The following is an 18841-nucleotide window of genomic DNA, read 5'->3' on the forward strand; positions in this document are numbered from 1 at the left end:
GCCTTTCTGCGTAAGCAAGAACCTCAGTTGAAAGTTAGCTGCCTTTCCTCTGAAGAACTAACAAAATAAATCCCCTTTTATTAAAAGCCAATCCATCTCTGGTGTGTTGCATTCCAGCAGCTAGCAAACTAGAACAGTTCCTATTTCCTATCACATTACATGTAAACTCTTCTGCCTCTAGCTTTTAAGGCTATAATCTGGTTCTATTCTTCTCATTCAACTTTATTTTGTACTATTTTCCAACCAGGAGGTCCCTTTCACCTAAGAAAACTGTGACATTCATTATCTCTTTCTTATGGCAAGTCAAAGAAACAAGGAATAGAAAAACAGACACCAAAATCCCTAACAGCCAAAGTTTATTTACCATTGACGTTAAGTAACATTTTTAATGCATGCTAAGAAAACAGTAACATTCCAAATTTATAGATTACAATCTGATAAAGAATACAAGACAATATTGGGGAAGGCTTTGGCATACAGAACTATTGGAACCAGGTTATCAGTATACTTACACTATTAGAACTTTGTTATCAGAACAGTTACAAATTATCTACTTTTATGTTACACCAACTTCATGGACAACTCATCTTCTAACTCCTCAATTGCTATTTGAGTAAAGAGCATTCAAGGTTAAATGTTAAGACTGGGGAGTACGGAAGAAATACACATCTGATAAGCATTGTAACATTTCAGAGCCTACATATACAAATACCACATTAAGATTAAAGAAGAAATAGTATTTCCATTTTTTTTTTCTGAAACAGCATTTGGTGATTTCAGTGCATGAGAATACACTGCTTTGGTCCATCCACCCTTTCCAGCTTTTCAAAGTGTTTCCTGGCATTGCGGATATTGATCAGAGTAGCTGCAGAAGCTGAAGGTGGGAGTGGAGAAGACAACCAACAGAATAAGTATGGGCGGCCCAAGGAACGTCTGACTAGTAAAAACAAATAAAAGGGAGCCAAATCCCTCAATATTTGTCATAGAGGACATACAGGAATAGGAGATCCCAAACAACAGGGTTTAATTTTTTCCGATTAAGTAGAAGATTTGTTAACATTCTAAATTCTGTCTAAAATTTCCAAAATAAAGTGGGGCATATTTTCTTGGCTTTGGACTAATAGGATAAACCCCATTATCTTATGTTGTATCTTAATATTAACCTAAGGTAGGGGAAGTCAGTGGACCAGAGATAATTTAAACTTCTGGGAAAATCCTGGGAATATTGTTAGAACCTTTATTTCAGTTGTTGTGATGGACAAGACTCTATGGTATAGAGGTACTAAACACCACCCCTCACTTCATGCCCATAACAGAAATATGGGAATATAGTATTTAGGAGTAGGCAATGACATATAAAACGGTTCAGCATTTAATAGTCCCTAGCTTAGATTTACTAATCTTTTGAAAATCTGTACTTTATGGACCATAAATCATGGATTTGGGTTCTCTCTTTTTTTTAATTCTTAGATTGCTTGCTTTTTTAAGTTCCCATGAAGAAAATTTAATAACCTAGAGGCTAAAGATAATTCCTTTTAAGCCTCAAAATGTAAGTCTACTAAATGAAAATAAACTATTTACTACTAGTACCAAAATAGTTTTTAAGTAGCTAATAAAGTACTATCTATACAGCAATTAGTTTAAATAAATATCTGATTTGAACCTATATTAGTAAAGTTTAAACTTACGAATGGATGGATCAGACATCACAACCATCACATAAGTGTTGGATGTAAAAATGTCAATGAAAGCAGCAAAGTTAGAGTTCCTGACTTCCATGCTCTGGAAAGAAGCAGCAAGCTTGCTATAAGAGAAAGGAGAAAAGTGGTTAAAGAACATAAAATACTAGTGTGCTGGTTTGAAAGGATTTATGTACCCTAGGAATGCCATGTTTTAACTCTAATCAATCTTGTGGCATGAATGGCTTCTTTTAATCCCTATTTAGTACTATAGATTGGACACTTGATTAGGTTATCACCATGGAAATGTGACTCAAATCAATTGTGAGTATTAAACTTGATTAGATGGAGACGTGTCTCCACCCATTCCAGGTGGGTCTTGATTATTCTACGGGAATTCTATGAAACGGGAATTCTATGAAAGAGGAGACATTTTGGAGAGAGTTCCTTTTGAGAATGACAGCTACCAAAATGACAAAGCAGAGAGCCCATGCCACCACAGACCTTTGGAGATGAAGAAGGAATACGTCCCGGGGAGAGCTTCATGGAATGGGAAGCCTGGAGAGAAGTCTAGAAGATGTTGCCATGTTCACCATGTGCCTTCCCAGTTGAGAGAGAAACCCTGAACTTCATCGGCCTTCTTGAATCAAGATATCTTTCCCTGGATACCTTAGATTGGACATTTCTATAGACTTGATTTAATCGGGACATTTTCATGGCCTTAGAACTGTAAACTTGTAACTTATTAAATCCCCCTTTTTAAAAAGCTATTCCATTTCTGGTATATAGCATACTGGCAGCTAGTAAACTAAAACATATAGCAATATAAGAATTTATCTATTATGTTAAACATTTTTATCACATTATACCTCAATTCACCAGTTCATTATGACCATTACTCACTAACCCCTTTTTGTTTTTTTGTTTTCCAAGAAAACTGATAATACTGAAGTGAAAATGTTTTGGAAAGTGACTGGGTTAGCAAGTGGCTTGGATAACAAGTGGCCTGGATATTGACTTAGTATTTACTGTGAATTAAAAAGTGGGCTTAGACCTAGATCCATGTTAAAAATCACATTACAAATGATTTATCTAATATTTAAAAAGCTTCCTAAGTTGAATTTTCCCTAAAATTGAGATTAATGACTATTATTTTTGAATGTTAGTGATCCTATTTCTTTGAAAACAAACAAGAGAAGTGTATTTGCTTGTCAACTGCTATTTCTTCTTAAAAATGTTAGCATGCCAGAAAGTCTTAAACTATACTAAGGTAGCAAACTTAAACCTATTATCTGGGCATCAAAGTTTTACTGGGATAAGACTTCTGATTATAAAATCTTTGCTAAATTATGAGGTTCAGTTATTCCTTCTTTATATTCACAATACTAAGAAACAAATTTTATTTAATCAAAGCTGAGACATGATAGGACTTGTTTCTAGATTCTCCATTCTATACCAGAGATCCTGCTGTCTATTCCTGAATTTAGTACCTCACTATTTTAATTACTGTAACTTAATAGTAAATTTTGGTACTTAGTAAGACAAATTTACTTCCTTTTTAAAAAATCTTTCTTAGGTATTTTCTGTTTATTCCCATACTCCACAACCTCTTTTCCCCCACCAAACATTTTGACAAGATACTCTACTTGGACATTTTTCAAACATTTTGGTATCAGTCAAATTTGCATTAAAGGACAGTGACTTGTACCTCAGTCAACTATAGAGCCCTTAGAGTTTAGCTTTCTTTTTGATTGAAGGAACTATTTTGAATATAGAAGTGTGGTCAACCACAGTTATTTGAACATCTTAAAAACAACCTTATTTTCCCTATGATAAACAGATCACATTTACAAGAACTCTTACCTGCAGCTAAGCTTGAACTGTTTAATAATATTACTGATTTTTTCAAATCTGTGGGCATCACGCTGCTCTTTACACTGATAGTGAGAGATCACCTATGAAAAAGGACAATGTTCTTGGAATATAGGCAGTACAGTCATATCACCCTTTACTCTTCCTCAAAGCAAATATCTGTCAGCCTCTTGATCACTCTGATTTTCAGGGTAGACTTACCACCTGGATTACTGTCTCTTCTTCTTTGTCTCATATCCTGCTAACATTTTATGTGATTTCAATATCCATATGGATGACCTATCCTGTAATGTTTGGATACAATTTATTATGTCACTTAAATATTATCTATTTTGGTACATTACTGTTTTTCTCACTTTAATCATTAAATGTTCATTCTATTTCAATATTAATACACAAAATGGTCTTTGTCTTAAAAAGTACAAATCAAAAAGGAAAACTATATAATAAATGTAATAATTCTTGGCTTTTCTTGAGATATATACATATATATTTTTGTTGTTGTTGTTTTTGCACAGGCAGGCACTGGGAATCGAACCCGGGTCTCTGGCACAGCAGGCAAGAACTCTGCCACTGAGCCACTGTTGCCCACCCTCTTGAGTTATATCTAATATATTTACTTTTTAATTTTTTTATTTGAGAAGTTGTAGTTTTACAGAAAAATCATGCAGAAAATACAGAGCTCCCATATATATATCCTCTTACAATTTTCCTTATTATTAACACTTTGCTTTACTGTGGTACTTTGTTACAATTATAAAAACAATATTGTTAAAACTATACTATTAACTATAGTCCATAGTCTACATTAGAGTTCACTATTTGTATGGTACAGTCCTATGGTTTTTAAAAAGATATACTGTAGTACCATATATACCACCTAGAATTTCCCCTTTTAAAGACATTTAAATATACAATTCAGTGGAGTTAATTATATTCATTATGTTCTGCTACCATCACTACTATACATTATCAAAAGGTTTCTATCACCCCAAACAGAAACTCTATACCAATTAAGCATTCATTTTCCATTCCTTATTCCTACCCTGGCCCCTGGTAACCAGCATTCTAGTTTATGATTCTAACAATTTGCTTATTGTAATGATTTCAAATCAATGAGATCATACATTATATGCCCTTTTGTGTCTAGTCTATTTCATTCAAAATGATGTCTTTAAGTTTTATCCATGTTGTAGCACGTATCAGGATTTCAATTTCTTTTTACTGCCAAATATTCCACTGTATGTATATGCCACATTTTATCTATTAATCTGTTGACAGACACTTGGGTCCCTTCTATCTTTTGGCAATTGTGATTTCTTCGCTTTTCTTGAAGTATACTTAATGTATTTAATTATAATGAAGGCTGTAACCAAGTAACTTTTGGTGTTAGCTTTAAAAAATGTAACAAGCTGATCCCAACCCCTAAGGATTTATTATTTATAAATGAACTTATTCATGATGTATACCCATACCAGCTGAAAATACACCCCTACCACTTTCAGATTTTAATAAAACCATACAAGTATTATTTAGAGACTGAATATGCAGATGCAAAATTTTTAATAGGAAGCAAAACAGTCACTTGCCAGAAGAAAATTCACAGTGAAATTTCCTGAAGCAATGTGAAAAGCGTAATTCCCATACCAGTGACAGAACAGGTACCTCTTGTTTGACTCCATCCCCCTCAGGGAAAATGATCAATCATACATAACCTTAGTCTTCAGAGAAACAAAATTCACCTGTTACTGTTAATGAGGACTAGGGAGCTTATATTAAACTCTATGACCATTATATGGTAGATATGGCAGGGAAATATTGCTAAAGCAGGATTCTGTTATGCCATGTACGTTAAGACAGACAGAATAGCTTACTTGTTTGTTGCCACTCATTCCAGTAGGAAAAATAGGGCTCAGGATAGTGGAAGTCCAAGCAAAGGACCCACTAGTGGGCTGAGGCAGAAAGACACTCTGGTTAAAACTCCTTGCTTCAGCTACACAAGCTGGCAGGAAGGATGCCTTGCAAATACTGCTGTAGTTGCAAACGTTTCCACAAAGGGAAGGGGGAAAATCACACTCTGTACTGCCTTCCCTTTGTTGGTATAATAGCAAAAGGAATCAATTTTGCCATCTATATTCCAAACCTTGTGTTAGGTGCTTAATGTTATCTTGTCCCACTTTTATCCACACAATAAACCTATGATATAGATATTTTCCATATTTTTTAGAAGGGAAATAAGATCAGAGAGATTAAGAAATGTGTATATAATTACCAAGCTTTGGTTAGAGCTCAGATACATAAAAATTATTTACTGCGAGCTGCTCTTAGCATTACATTTACTAAGCTAATTTGGTAAGTTATGCAGTGCTTTTTGACATCTCACATTAGTTTCTGTTACTGTTATTTAGAACCTTTATTTATAAATATAATATTGGTCTTTGTATTCTGCCTAGGGTCATGCACACAATAGGTTCTAATATAGCTGCTTTCAATTTATAAGAAAAATAAGAATACCAAAGTGTCTCTTTTCATCTCCACTTCTTCTGAACTCTTAACTGTTTATGAGTTGACAATAACATCTATTTCATGTTAAAAATTTTCAACTCTATCTTTGGGAGAAAGGGAGGAATGAGAGTTTCTTCAAAAGGAAAATAGTTCTCATTTCATAATGAAAGTCAAGAGGAAATAGGAATCATTTGACAAAAATGAAGTTATTAGTAGAATTAGTCTAAAGTCTATAATAAGGCATATCTGTCAAAATCTAATTTTTACTAACTACTAAACAGCTAAACACCAAAGGACTTGTTTCAGGTCAGTTGTTGACCATACTACTTTTTAAATAAGGCTATACAAGCTGAAGTAATGAAAAGAGGGAAAAAGGTTTTTCCTGAAAGTGGCATTATGATATTTTCTGTTGCTGAACAGAAGGTACAGTATGAATACATCTGTAGATCAGATAGTTCTCACCAGAAACGTAGCTCTCTCAAATAGAAGCACTTCATCAGCCTCAATGATTTCAGCAAAATTCCTTAGGTTCATTTCCAGCTGCTGAACATTGGGAATCAGCTGATAAACAATGCTGGACCAAGCCTAACAGAACAGAAACACAGTGTTACATTACTACAGGTAGCTAGTCCAGACCTTTGCAAATGAGTAAGTACTCTACAACATATGGATAATGAAACATGATGATAATCAATTCCCAGAAAAAACACTGATAGCAAGTATGATGTATCAAAAATAAAACAAAGCTAATATTTGATTTTTATCCTTGTGATGGATTTTTAAAAAATGTAAACACTTTTGTAAACTACTGAAGAAACTTTTAAATTATAATTAAAAGTAAACAAGTAATTTAATTCCAACATGCTGCTCAAAAAATATTTAAATCTAATCGTGTACTCTAAAAGATCAGAATCTAATACGCATTAACATACATCCAAGAATCAATTTTGTGAAAATACTACAGCCAAATGGACACATGGCCCTTCTCCTCAATGGGAATGTATATTATTATAAGATAAATTAGTGCCATTATCATTCCAAAAGTTTTATTGTCAGCTGTATAAATTATTGATCCAATTGAATTTAAAACGGTTCCATATATGTTTACCTAAAGCTGATTCATCCAAAGGATGAGTAGTATGACTAATGTAAAGAATTGAAATTTACTATACCCTCCCTCTATTTTCTTAAAGCTAATTTTATTTGTATTTCTATTAAATACAATCTCACTCCAATTTGTCTGGCTGTACACTGTTCTTCTCTCCCCTAATAGAGGGCAGGAACCTGGTCTTAGTAATTTGTGTATCCAACAGCATCAAGCAGATATGCAATGAGTGCTTGTTGTAAAACAATATAACTATCTAAGTCAGCTCTATGCAACACTGATGTAAAAGATAGTAGTGTCATGTGTCTGTTCCAATTAGTTTTATTCCTTAGGCATGGGGGTTCAGGTTCCAAATTCCAAAGTTGGTGTAAATGTCACTGCTGAATTTACCTTGGAGAAGGCACCAAAGCTAACCACAGCAGAGACATTGTCACTCACAGCAGTGTAGTGATTAGTCAATTGTCTTTGGTCGTGTTATGTATTGCCATCCTTCAGACCGCAGTTGGTTCTTATCAGTGCGTTCATGTCCATCCTTATTCACGGTTACCTGTTCTATGGGAATAAGGCTTTGAGAGAAATTCGGCCCATATTAATCTAGAACAGTATTTCCTAGATATGATCTTGAAATGCTCTGTTATTAAAGTGAGGGTGCAATAACATAATTTTGGGGGAAAAATGAATTCAATTAAAAAATATCAATGGTTATTTCAAAGTCTACTGTATTTTCTCCTTAGCAAGTCAGGTTTCTGTGCTTCTGGTTGCAGATACATGTCAGATGCAGATGATACTGAGGCCATAACTACCAGTGACAGAGAAGGATGCTTTCCCACATAGGGTCATACTTTTCAATGGATACCAGAAGTAGTCTGAAGAGAAGATCTGACCACCAGGTCAGTAGGAGACTAGGAGGAAACAGGATAAGAAGTCTATGTGCCAATAAGGAAATTTTAGCTGCAGCCATAACACATCTGTTGTTACCTTTACAACTACTACAGCAGTGTGGTATCCATTCCAGCAGTGGGAACAATCCTTGTGGTTGAAAGAATGCTGGTTTCCAATTTGGCATGAAAGTTGAAGCTAGCACGTGCAGACATATGTCTCATTCTAAAAATTTCCTCTAAAACTTTAGAGGATCTTTCCTCTAAAACTTTTTCTTCTATTGCCATCATTGCTCCAAACTTAGGCAAACTAGATATTCTTTAGTTATATCTGAATATTAGACACAGCTCCAATAAAGCAGTGAGACCATGACAGGTCAAAAAAGATGATGGCCAGTAAGTGAAACTTCTGCTATCACAAAGATCAATACCAAATTAATTTTGACCAAACTAGCTAATTCAGTGTCATTTAGTAACTATGTTGACCCAATCTAATATCAAAAACAAAATCTTTTAAAGTTAAATTATATAATCCTCAAACAATTTACTGTTGACTTTTTTTAGTCCAACAAATATGGATGGCTATGGAATAGTTTAAAATACTTAATTTTTATTTAATACCCTTCTAGCTTTTTTCATACTCTTAAAATGAGGAAACTCAGGGAACCATACACACCTTATAAAGAGTTTCATCCCAGATAGAGGTTCGGAAACAAGAACATTCCAATGGACGAGACAGACGCCTCAGATCTTCTTCTCGCTCCTTAAAAATCTGAATTAAAAAGTTCAACATGATGATTAGCATATAGCAGCTCTCCTCTTTCCATGTGAAAAATCTAAGATGCAATTATTTCAGCATAAATTAATCAGGAGCTTTTCTCTTTCTTAAGAGGAATTTTGTTTGTGAATTATGTGACAGATTAGGAGAGCAGAAATTATTTCAGGTCAGGTCTAAAAGTTTCACACTTCAGATACTAAAATACTTCATGCATAAATTTACTTATACTTAATACTCACTGAAAGCACTGTTTTGGAAAATAAAATTTACCACTCATAGGAACTCTTGATAAAATACATCTAAATACCCCAAACCAACAAATCTGGGTCATTTTAAGAAGTTTATACTCATATCAAGATTTCATAAATCAAAGTATTTTAAACTTTGTATATATCTTTCTCTCTCACACATATAAATATACACATATTAATGTGTGTACTGTTTTTACCTAAATATATACAAATAACATCCCCAACAAAAATATGTTTACCTTAGATATGCCCACATACTCATGAAGAAATACTGATTTACATAAATAAAAACACAGACATTTATCCATGAGTGTGAGGGTTTGTGGTATGTGTGAATGTCTGTGTTTATACACACACACATAAACACACATGCATAAAGGGAACTATCTATCTCACTTAAAATTGATATTTAGGAAAGCACCGTAGCCATTTTTACTTCATAACTTCCAAACCTGAATCTTTAAAGAAATAAAGAGTATACTTTCATCATTTAAGCTTAAAGTTCCATGAAGAACAATAATATATCTTTGGGGATAGTTCTCTGTGCATTTGGAAAACAATAAGATGTTCACTCAAAATTAGAAGCGATTAGAGAACCCATAAGGAGCTTATCTGTTGGAATGTTTTAGATTTTTCTGTTATAATTTTCATCAAAGAATGAAGTGATTTTTGCCTTAAACTTTTTATTTTGAAATAATTTGAAGTTGGCAGGACAGTTGCAAAAATAACATAAAACCGACACAAAGAATTCCAATAACCCCCCACCCTGATGCCCAGATCTGCCATATTTACTGTATCCTTCTTTCTATCTATCCATCTATCAGTCTATTTAGAGAACAAAGTGAATTTAAAGTATATAAAACAGAACAAAATGACAGCAATAAAAACAACAAGAACAAGCCCTCACAACTCAAGACACAAGCTACATACAGGATATTCTGCTAAATTAAAAAAGAATACTTGAGAGAGAGACAAGAGAGGGGGAGAGAGCAGGAAAGAGAGAAGGAGAAAGAGACACAAACACACCAGACATTCAAAAGTAGTTTTCTAAGTCAAATATGGAGATTTAAAATAACACTAGAAGCATACAACAGCAGACTTGAATAGGTAGAAGAAATAATCAGCTAACTAGAATTCAAGACAATTGAAATCATACAGTCAGAAGAACAGAGAAGAGAATAGAAAAACTAAGCAGTATCTCAAGGATTTGAGTAACAGCACTAAGCACAGCGATACACATCATGGATGTCCCAGAAGAAGAGAAGGGAAAAGGGGCAGAAAGAATATTTGAGGAAATAATGGCCAAACATTTCTCAACTCTTACAAGAGACATAAATATACATGTCTAACAAGCACAAACAGAATAAATCCTACTCTGAGACACATATTAATCAGAATATCAAATGCCAAAGATAAAGAGAATTCTGAAAGCAGCAAGAAAAACATGATCTATCACATGAGGGATGCTCATTAAGACTAAGTTCAGATTTCTCATCAGAAACCATGGAGGCAAAAGGGCAGTGGAATGACATATTTAGGGTACTGAAAGAGAAAAATTGCCAGCCAGAAATTCTTTATCTAGCAAAACTCTCCTTAAAAAAATGAGGGAAAGGAGGGGCAAGATGTTCGCAAAAGCTGCAGATTAGGCATGGCTTCTCGCAATGGAAATACCTGAGGAGCCTGAGGATCCAACTGAGACTGGGGCTTGGAGAACTTGCCTGTGAGCAGGTGGCCCCTGAGGTTGGGGCCGGCACCTTTTCAGTATACTCCTGATAATATCATTGGACCTCGAGCAGACATGGATCCCACTCAGATAACCTTTCCCAGATGCATTTGTTTCAAAACTGCCTGTCTGCCGGGTACTTACTTACATCTGTCTCCGTCATGAAGAGAACTATGATGATAATTCATGTTTCAGAGATATAAGATTGGAAGTCAAATATACCCAGCCAGCTTTTGAATGCAACATGATGTGCCAGTGCCGTGACCAGTGGAAAAACAGAGTGGCCCAGAGAGGTATGCAGTTCCACCTCCAGGTATTTAAGACAGATAAAAAAGGCTGGGGACTTCATTCTTTGGAATTTATACCAAGAGGAAGGTTTGTCTGAGAATATGCTGGTGAAATTTTAGGATTCTCTGAAGTGCAGAGAAGAATTCAACTACAAACAATACATGATTCAAATTATATTACAGCCATCAGGAAACATGTGTATAATGGACAGGTAATGGAAACATTTGTTGATCCTACTTACAGAGGTAATACTGGAAGATTTCTTAACCATTCTTGTGAACCAAACCTGTTGATTTCTGTCTGAATTGATTCCAGGGTACCTAAGTTGGCACTTCTTGCAGCCAGAAACATCTTTCCAGAAGAAGAACTCTGACTATTCAGGAAGACTTTTTAATCCAATGGAAAATGAAGACAGAGAAAGACTAGATAAAAGGAAACTAAGAAAACTTTGTTACAGTGGTGCCAAATCGTGCACTGCTTTTCTGCCTTATGACAGTTCACTGTACCATTGCTTAGAAAATCCAGAAACATGTCTGGCCTGTCTCAGGGGGTAAGAATGAGAAGGAACCAAGTGTGCATGGCTTAGCTCCTTCTGGGTCCCCCCTCTTGCAAATAACTTATCCTACACGTGAGTCCTTTCTCTGTGGTAAGCAGCTTGCCCCTCAATATAGGAAGGGTCAGTGGTTGTCTAGCTCCGCCTCTGCCAGCTGCTGCATAAGCTTAACTCATGAATGGCCGATACTACAAGTTGTCCATCAGTATCCTTTCTTCCTTTTATAGTAGAATTCTTAGTTTTAGCTAAATAAATAAATGCCAGAATACTCACTTTCTTATTTAGATGTGGCTAAGTGACTATATTCTAGCTAATGGGATTAAACAAAAACGGTGTGTCCTTAAATGGAGACATTCTACTCTTCTCCCTCTCTCTTTTCCTTTTGACTGGAGTATGTACATGATGGTTGGAGTTGGAGCGGCCATAATAGACCCCAAGATGATTCTTGGAAAGGAAGCCATGCATAGCAAATCAATATAGAAAGGAAACTGAGTGCCCAATACTGTGGCATACTCTTACCAGTCATGAACTGTCACCTCTGGACTTTGAGGTATGAAATAATCTCTCCCTTATTTAAATCACTGTTATTTTTAGTTTTCTAGCACTCACATGATCATTATGAATCTAATCATAATGATCCAAAACAAACCCTTTTGGTTGTATACCTAAGTCTTCTAATCAATTTTATCAGTAAAAAAGCTTATGTCTAAAAAAAAAGAGGGAATTTTAGTTACTAGTGCATTAGAAAAGCTAGAAGGAAATACCTAAAACTGTTGAACTGTAATCCAGTAGACTGGATTCTTGATGATGACTGTATAACTCAGGGACTAACACATGTTACTGTGTGACTGTGAAAACCTTGTGAATGACTTGATACATAAAGTGTATAGATAAAATGTCCATACACTTTATCCAGTGAGTAGTAAACAGATGAGTAATCAAATAAAGACAAAATAATGAATAAAGGGTAGGGAATATAAGGAGTATGGGATGCTTTGTGTGTACTTTTTAATTTGTATTTTTTTTGGAGTAATGAAAATATTCTAAAATTGATTGTGGTGATGAATGAACAACTAAAGATGATATTGTGAGGTACTGATTGTATACTTTGGGTGGATGATTTTGTATGTGAACGTATCTCAATAAAATTGCATTTAAAAAAATGACAGAAAGAAGGAAATAACCTCATCTACATGGTAACTAAGAAATAACCTCCCCAGAGATTTAGTGAATAAAAGGGCAAATCCCACTTGCTTAGTACTCTGGAGGATGGGAGAAACTGGAGAAGGACACCACAAATGCTGAATCAAAGAAACATAAAAAATCCGGGTAGGAAAACCATGTCTCAGACTGCTGGTCGGTCCTATTCACCTCCTGCTCACTTGATTCCATGCAACTTGGGAGTCACACAGGACTGGGTCCTTCCCACTGTGGACAGAGACCAAACAGCAACTCACAGCAGCAAGACAGAACTTCAGGCATATACAGGCACAGGGACTAAGTCCGCAGAGACACAGGGTAGAACACAAGAAATATCTAAAAGGGCCCTCAGAGACAGAGAGAGAAAGACAGACAGACAGACACACCCCAGGAGAGCAGGCTGGCATGAACTGTTGTGCCCTTACTCAACCCAGTTTCTGTTGGCTGGATTACCTAAAGGCAAAACGAACGTTCCTGAAGTGACACTCCTTTCTGAATTGACTGCATTTGGCTCCCCGGGGTGGGGGTGGGTGGCAGAAATCCACTGGGGAAGAAACTGGATACAGAAAGTTTCACAGGAAAAAAAGGGGGGGGTGTTAAACTGAATGACTGTAAGATAGATTGGGTCCTAGTAATGAAGAGGGTAAGGAAAACAGGGCACTGAGTGAAGGAGAGAACTTAAACAAATATGGGAGCTGGGGAGAAACGTCTGCACAAAAACAAAGAGGTGCTCAGAGAAGGAACAGAAAAAAGAAGCTTTCTCCTGGAGGTGAAGCAATTGTGCAAAAAGTGTAAAATTAAAAACTGCACTGTGTATCCAAGGCAGGAATCAGATGAAGAGAGCTGAAAAATTCTGAACACTTACACATGGGCTCTAGAAGTTGGACCAAGCGTCAAAGAAAAGCCTTAAAACAAAGACAATCAACTATAAAACCCTAGACAAGAGGGAGAAATGGACCTTCAGAGTAAGCTCATCAAGATCATCAGATAGCTAGCAAAAAGTTACAAGCCATTCTAAAAAACAGGAAAACATGGCTCAGTCAAGGAAACAGATTATAACTTCACAGGAGACTTAGAAGTTCAGACAACTAATCAAAGATGTTCAAACAGTTCTCTGATAATTTAAGGAGATGAAGGAAAATATGCATAAAGAGATAAAGGATATTAAAGAGAGAATGTGTGAGCATAAAGAAGAATTTGAAAGTATAAAAAGAAGCAAAAATTATGGGGATGAAAGGCATAATAGTAGAGATTTAAAATACACTAGAGGCATATAACAGCAGATTTGAACAGGCAGGATAAAATCAGTGAACTAGAAAATAGGACAAGTGTAATCATACAGTCAGAAGAATAGATAGAGAAAATGGAAAAAATTGAGCAGTGTCACAAGGATTTGAGTGAACGCACAAAGCATGTAAAGATATGCATCACGGGTGTACCCAAAGGAAAAGAGAACGGAAAGAAGGCAGAAAGACTATTTAAGGGAATAATGGCCAAAAACATCCCATTTCTTATGAAAAACATAAATATTCATATTGAAGAAGCACAACATACTCCAAACAGAATAAATCCTAATAGACCTACTCTGAGACACATACTACTTGGCAGAATGTCAAATGCCAGGGATAAAGAGAGAATCCAGAAAGAGAGAAAAGTAAATTTCTCATTAGAAACCATGGAGGCGAGAAGTCAGTGGTATAATATATTTAATGTACTAAGAGAAAAATTTGCCAGTCAAAAATTCTTTATCTGGCAAAAATATGCTTCAAAAATGAAGAAGAGTTTAAAATATTCACGAATAAAGAGAAACAGAGAGTCTATCAGCAAAAGGCCTCCCCTACAAAAATTTCTAAGGGGAATTTTGTAGGTTGAAAGGAAAAGACGGGAGAGAATGACTTGGAGTAGGGTGAAGAAATGAAGACTAAGAGAATATGTATGCTATTAAAACTATGCTGTATCTTTTCACATTCACAGGCTATAGATGTAGGTTGTACAAAATAAACCCTGGTGCAACCACAAAAAATTTTTAATATATACAGAAACAGAAATGAGTAAGGAATCAGTCAGATACATCATAAAATATAAGCTATATAGGAAAGGAGGTTGTAATAAAAGAAAAGAAGGGCAAAAAGTAAGATATGACATATAAAAATGGAAGAACAAAATAGCTGAAGTATGGCTTTTATAGTAATAACACTGAGTGTTAATGGATTAGTTTCCCCAATCATAAGGCAGAGAATGGCATAATTGATAAAAAAAAAACATCATTCAACTATATGTTTTTACAAGAGACTCACCTCAGACGCAAAAAAATTAATAGGTTGAAAGTGAAAGGCTGGAAATGATATTCCATGCAAATGTTAACAAAAAAAAAGAACTGGGTAGCTATACTAATATAATAAATAATAGACTTGATGTTAAAAGCATTATAATAGACAAAGGATACTATATATTAATAAAAAGGGTAATCCATCAAGAAGAAATAACAAGGGTGGGCCATGGTGGCTCAGCAGGCAGAGTTCTCGCCTGCCATGCCAGAGACTTGGGTTCGATTCCCAGTGCCTACCCATACAAAAATAAATAAATAAATAATTAAATTAAATTAAATAAATTTTAAAAGACTGAAATTATACAAAGTACTTTCTCTGACCATAATGGAATGAAGTAGTCAATTAATAATAGGTGGAGAACTGAAACATTCACAGATATATCAAAGCTAAACAACACACTTGTTTAGAATTAGTGGGTTAATGAAGACATTGCAGGAGAAATCAGTAAATATCTTGAGACAAAAGAAAATGAGAACACAACATATCAGAATTTAAGGGATGTAGCAAGGTAGTGTTGAGTGGGAATATACAGTAAAATGTTACATTATAAAGAAGAAAGAGCTAAAATTAAAAAAAGGAAACTAAAACCTCACCTACAAGAACTAGAAAAAGATCTGAAACAAAACAAGCATGCCCACTCTTACTGTGGTATTCAATATGGTACTAGAACTTCTTGCACAGAGCAGTTAGGGAAGAAAAAGAAATAAGGGGCATCCATACAGGAAAGGAAGAAATAAAACAAACACTATTTTGCAGATGACATGATCCTATATATAGAAAATCCAAAAAAATTGACCTAAAGCTACTAGAGCTAATAAAAGAGTTCAACAATGTGGCAGCACATAAGATCAACATGGAAAAATCAGTAGTGTTTCTATTACACAATCTGAGGAGGAAATCAAGAAAAAATTTCATTTATAAGAGCAACTAAAACAATCAAATATCTTGGAATAAATTTAACCAAGGATATGAAGGACTTGTACACAAAAACTAAAAAATATTGCTAAAAGAAATCAATGAAGACATAAATAATGGAAGGACATTCCATATGCATGGATTGGAAGCCTTTAAGAATCTTTAAGATTCAGATGTCAATTCTACCCAAATTGGTTTATAGGTTCCATGCAATTCAAATTCCAACAGCCTTCTTTGCAGAAATGGAGAAGTCAATTATCAAATTTATTTGGAAGGGTAAGGGGCCCCAAATAGCCAAAAACATCTGGAAAAGGAAGAAAGAACTTGGAAGACTCACACTATCTGACGTTAAAACATATTACAAAGCTACAGTGGACATAAAAGCATCGTACTGGCACAAAGATAAATATATTGATCAATGGAATCAAATTGAGAGTTCAGAAACAGATCCTGACATCTACGGCCAAATGATATTTGACAAAGTTGCCAAGTCCATGGTCTCTTCAACAAAGGTACTGGGAGAACTGGATACCCAAATGCAAAAGAATGAAACAGGATTCATACCTCACATCTTACACAAAATTTAATTTAAAATGCACCAAAGACCTAAATATAAGAACTAATACCATAGAATTCCTCAAAGAAAATGTAGGGAAGTATCTTCAAGATCTTGTGGTTGGCAATGGATCCTTAGATTTTACAAGCAATGAAAGAAAAAAAGCACAAGCAATGAAAGAAAAAACAGATAAATGGGACCTCCTCAAAGTCGAAAACGTCTGTGCTTCAAAAAAGGGAAAAGGCAACCTAATCAATGGGAGAAAAAATTTGGAAATCCATATCTGATAAGAATTTAATGTCCAAAATATACAAAGAAATCCTACAACTCAACAGTAAAAAGACAAACAACCCAATTGAAAAATTGGCAATAGACTCCAGTAGACATTTCTCCTAAGAGGAAATACAAATGGCTAAAAAGCACATGAAAAGATGCTCAAGACTCTAGCTATCAAGGAAATGCAAACCAAAACCACAACAAGACAGTTCACACCTACTAGAATGGCCACTATTAACAAAACAGAAAACTACAAATGTTGGAGACGATGTGGAGAAATAGGAACACTCACTCACTGCTGGTGGGAATGTAAAATAGTGCAGTCTTGTGGAAGCCAGTTTGGTAGTTCCTCAAGAAGCTCTGTACAGAATTGTCATATGATTCAACAACCCCATTACTAGGTATAATGGGATATAAGACCCAGAAGAACTTAAAGCAGGGTCTCGAACAGACATTTGCCTACTGATGTTCATAGAGGCATTATTCACAATTGCCAAAAGATGAAAACAACCCAAGTGTCTGATGACTAGATAAACAAAATATGGTATATATATATATATATATATATATATATATGATGAAATATTATTCAGGTGTAAGAAGGAGTGAAGTTCTGCTGCATGTGACAACATGGATGAACCTTGAGGATATTAAGTTGAGTGACATATGCCAGACACAAAGGGACAAATTGTATGATCTCACTGATACGAACTAATTATAATAAGCAAATTCAAAGAATTAGAATCTAGAATACAGGTTACCAGGAGATAGAATGGGTGTAGAAAGTGGTAAGCTGATACTTAATTTGCACAGAATTTCTAAGTAGGTTGATTGTAAATATTTAGAAATGGATAGTGGTGATAGAAGTACAATATTTTGAGTTTAATTACCAGCACTTAATTATGTTTTTTAATGTGGTTGAAAGGGGAAATTTTGGGTTGTATGTTACCAGAAGGAAAGTTAGAAGATGAAACATGGAACTGTATAAAACAGTGAATGCTGTTGGGAAAGATAGACTGTGGTTAATAATAGTAAAAACCTATGAATAATATTTTATGATTTATAACAAATATATGACACTATTACTAGGTGTTAATAATAGGGTGGCATATGGGAAAATATACCTAATGTAAACTATTGGTTATAGTTAACAGTAATATTTTAATATTCTTTCATCAAATATAACAAAGGTATCACACTATTGCAAAATGTCAACAGTAGGTGGGTATAAAGGTACATTGTTATTTGTGTATGACTTTTCTGTAAATCTACAACTTCTTTAATTAAAAAAAAGAACCGTAATTTAAAAACAACATTATGCTAAGTGAAAGGAACCAGACACAAGTACTACATATGGTATGATTCCATTTGTACAAAATGTAAATATAAAAAAATCTATACAGACAGTATTAAATTAGTGGTTATGTAAGGCTGGGGAAGGACAGAGGGACTTGACTGCTAAGGGGTATTGGAGTAATGAAAATCTTCTAAAATTGATTGTTGGATACACAACTATGATTATACTGGATGCTTTCGACAGTACACTTTGGATGGATTGTATGGTACATGTATATATCTTAATAAAACGGTTTTAAGTAAATAAAAGGAAGAGCCAAAGGAAGAGCCTCCAAAATGGAGGATTAGGCAAGGAATGACAGAACTTACTTTTTCCCCTAAAGACCTAAATATAAAAACACCTAGAAGAAAATGTAGGGAAGCATCCTTAGGATCTTGTGTTAGGCAATGGTTTCTTAGCCTGTACACTTAAAGCAAAAGGAACAAAAGAAAAAAACAGACAAATGGAACCTTATCAAGAAAATGAAAAAAGTAACCTATTCAATAGGAGAAAATAATTGGAAACCACAAATCTGATAAAGATTTCATATAAGGAATATATAAATAAATCCTACAAGTCAACAGTAAAAAGACAGA

General features: G+C 34.8%; 1 protein-coding gene and 1 pseudogene across 9 annotated transcripts in view; one reads left to right on the forward strand and one right to left on the reverse strand.

The window, feature by feature from the left end:
- Window positions 1-370: 370 nt before the first annotated feature.
- RRAGB (Ras related GTP binding B) overlaps window positions 371-18841 on the reverse strand; it is a 51501-nt gene continuing 33030 nt past the window's right edge. For 8 of the 9 annotated variants that reach the window (XM_077146024.1, XM_077146021.1, XM_077146026.1 and 5 more), the window contains 5 exons: window positions 8716-8811; window positions 6519-6641; window positions 3543-3634; window positions 1689-1804; window positions 371-874 (listed from right to left, as the gene is read on the reverse strand). In XM_077146024.1, coding sequence (XP_077002139.1) covers window positions 777-874; window positions 1689-1804; window positions 3543-3634; window positions 6519-6641; window positions 8716-8811 — 525 coding nt within the window. In that variant the 3' untranslated portion in view covers window positions 371-776. The remainder of the gene's footprint in view (window positions 875-1688; window positions 1805-3542; window positions 3635-6518; window positions 6642-8715; window positions 8812-18841) is intronic. The other variant, XM_077146028.1, reaches the window with a different exon arrangement.
- LOC143670999 (histone-lysine N-methyltransferase SETMAR pseudogene) lies at window positions 9375-11859 on the forward strand (annotated as a pseudogene).

The sequence above is a fragment of the Tamandua tetradactyla genome, chromosome X (assembly GCF_023851605.1).
Source record: "Tamandua tetradactyla isolate mTamTet1 chromosome X, mTamTet1.pri, whole genome shotgun sequence".
Classification (NCBI taxonomy): Eukaryota; Metazoa; Chordata; class Mammalia; order Pilosa; family Myrmecophagidae; genus Tamandua; species Tamandua tetradactyla.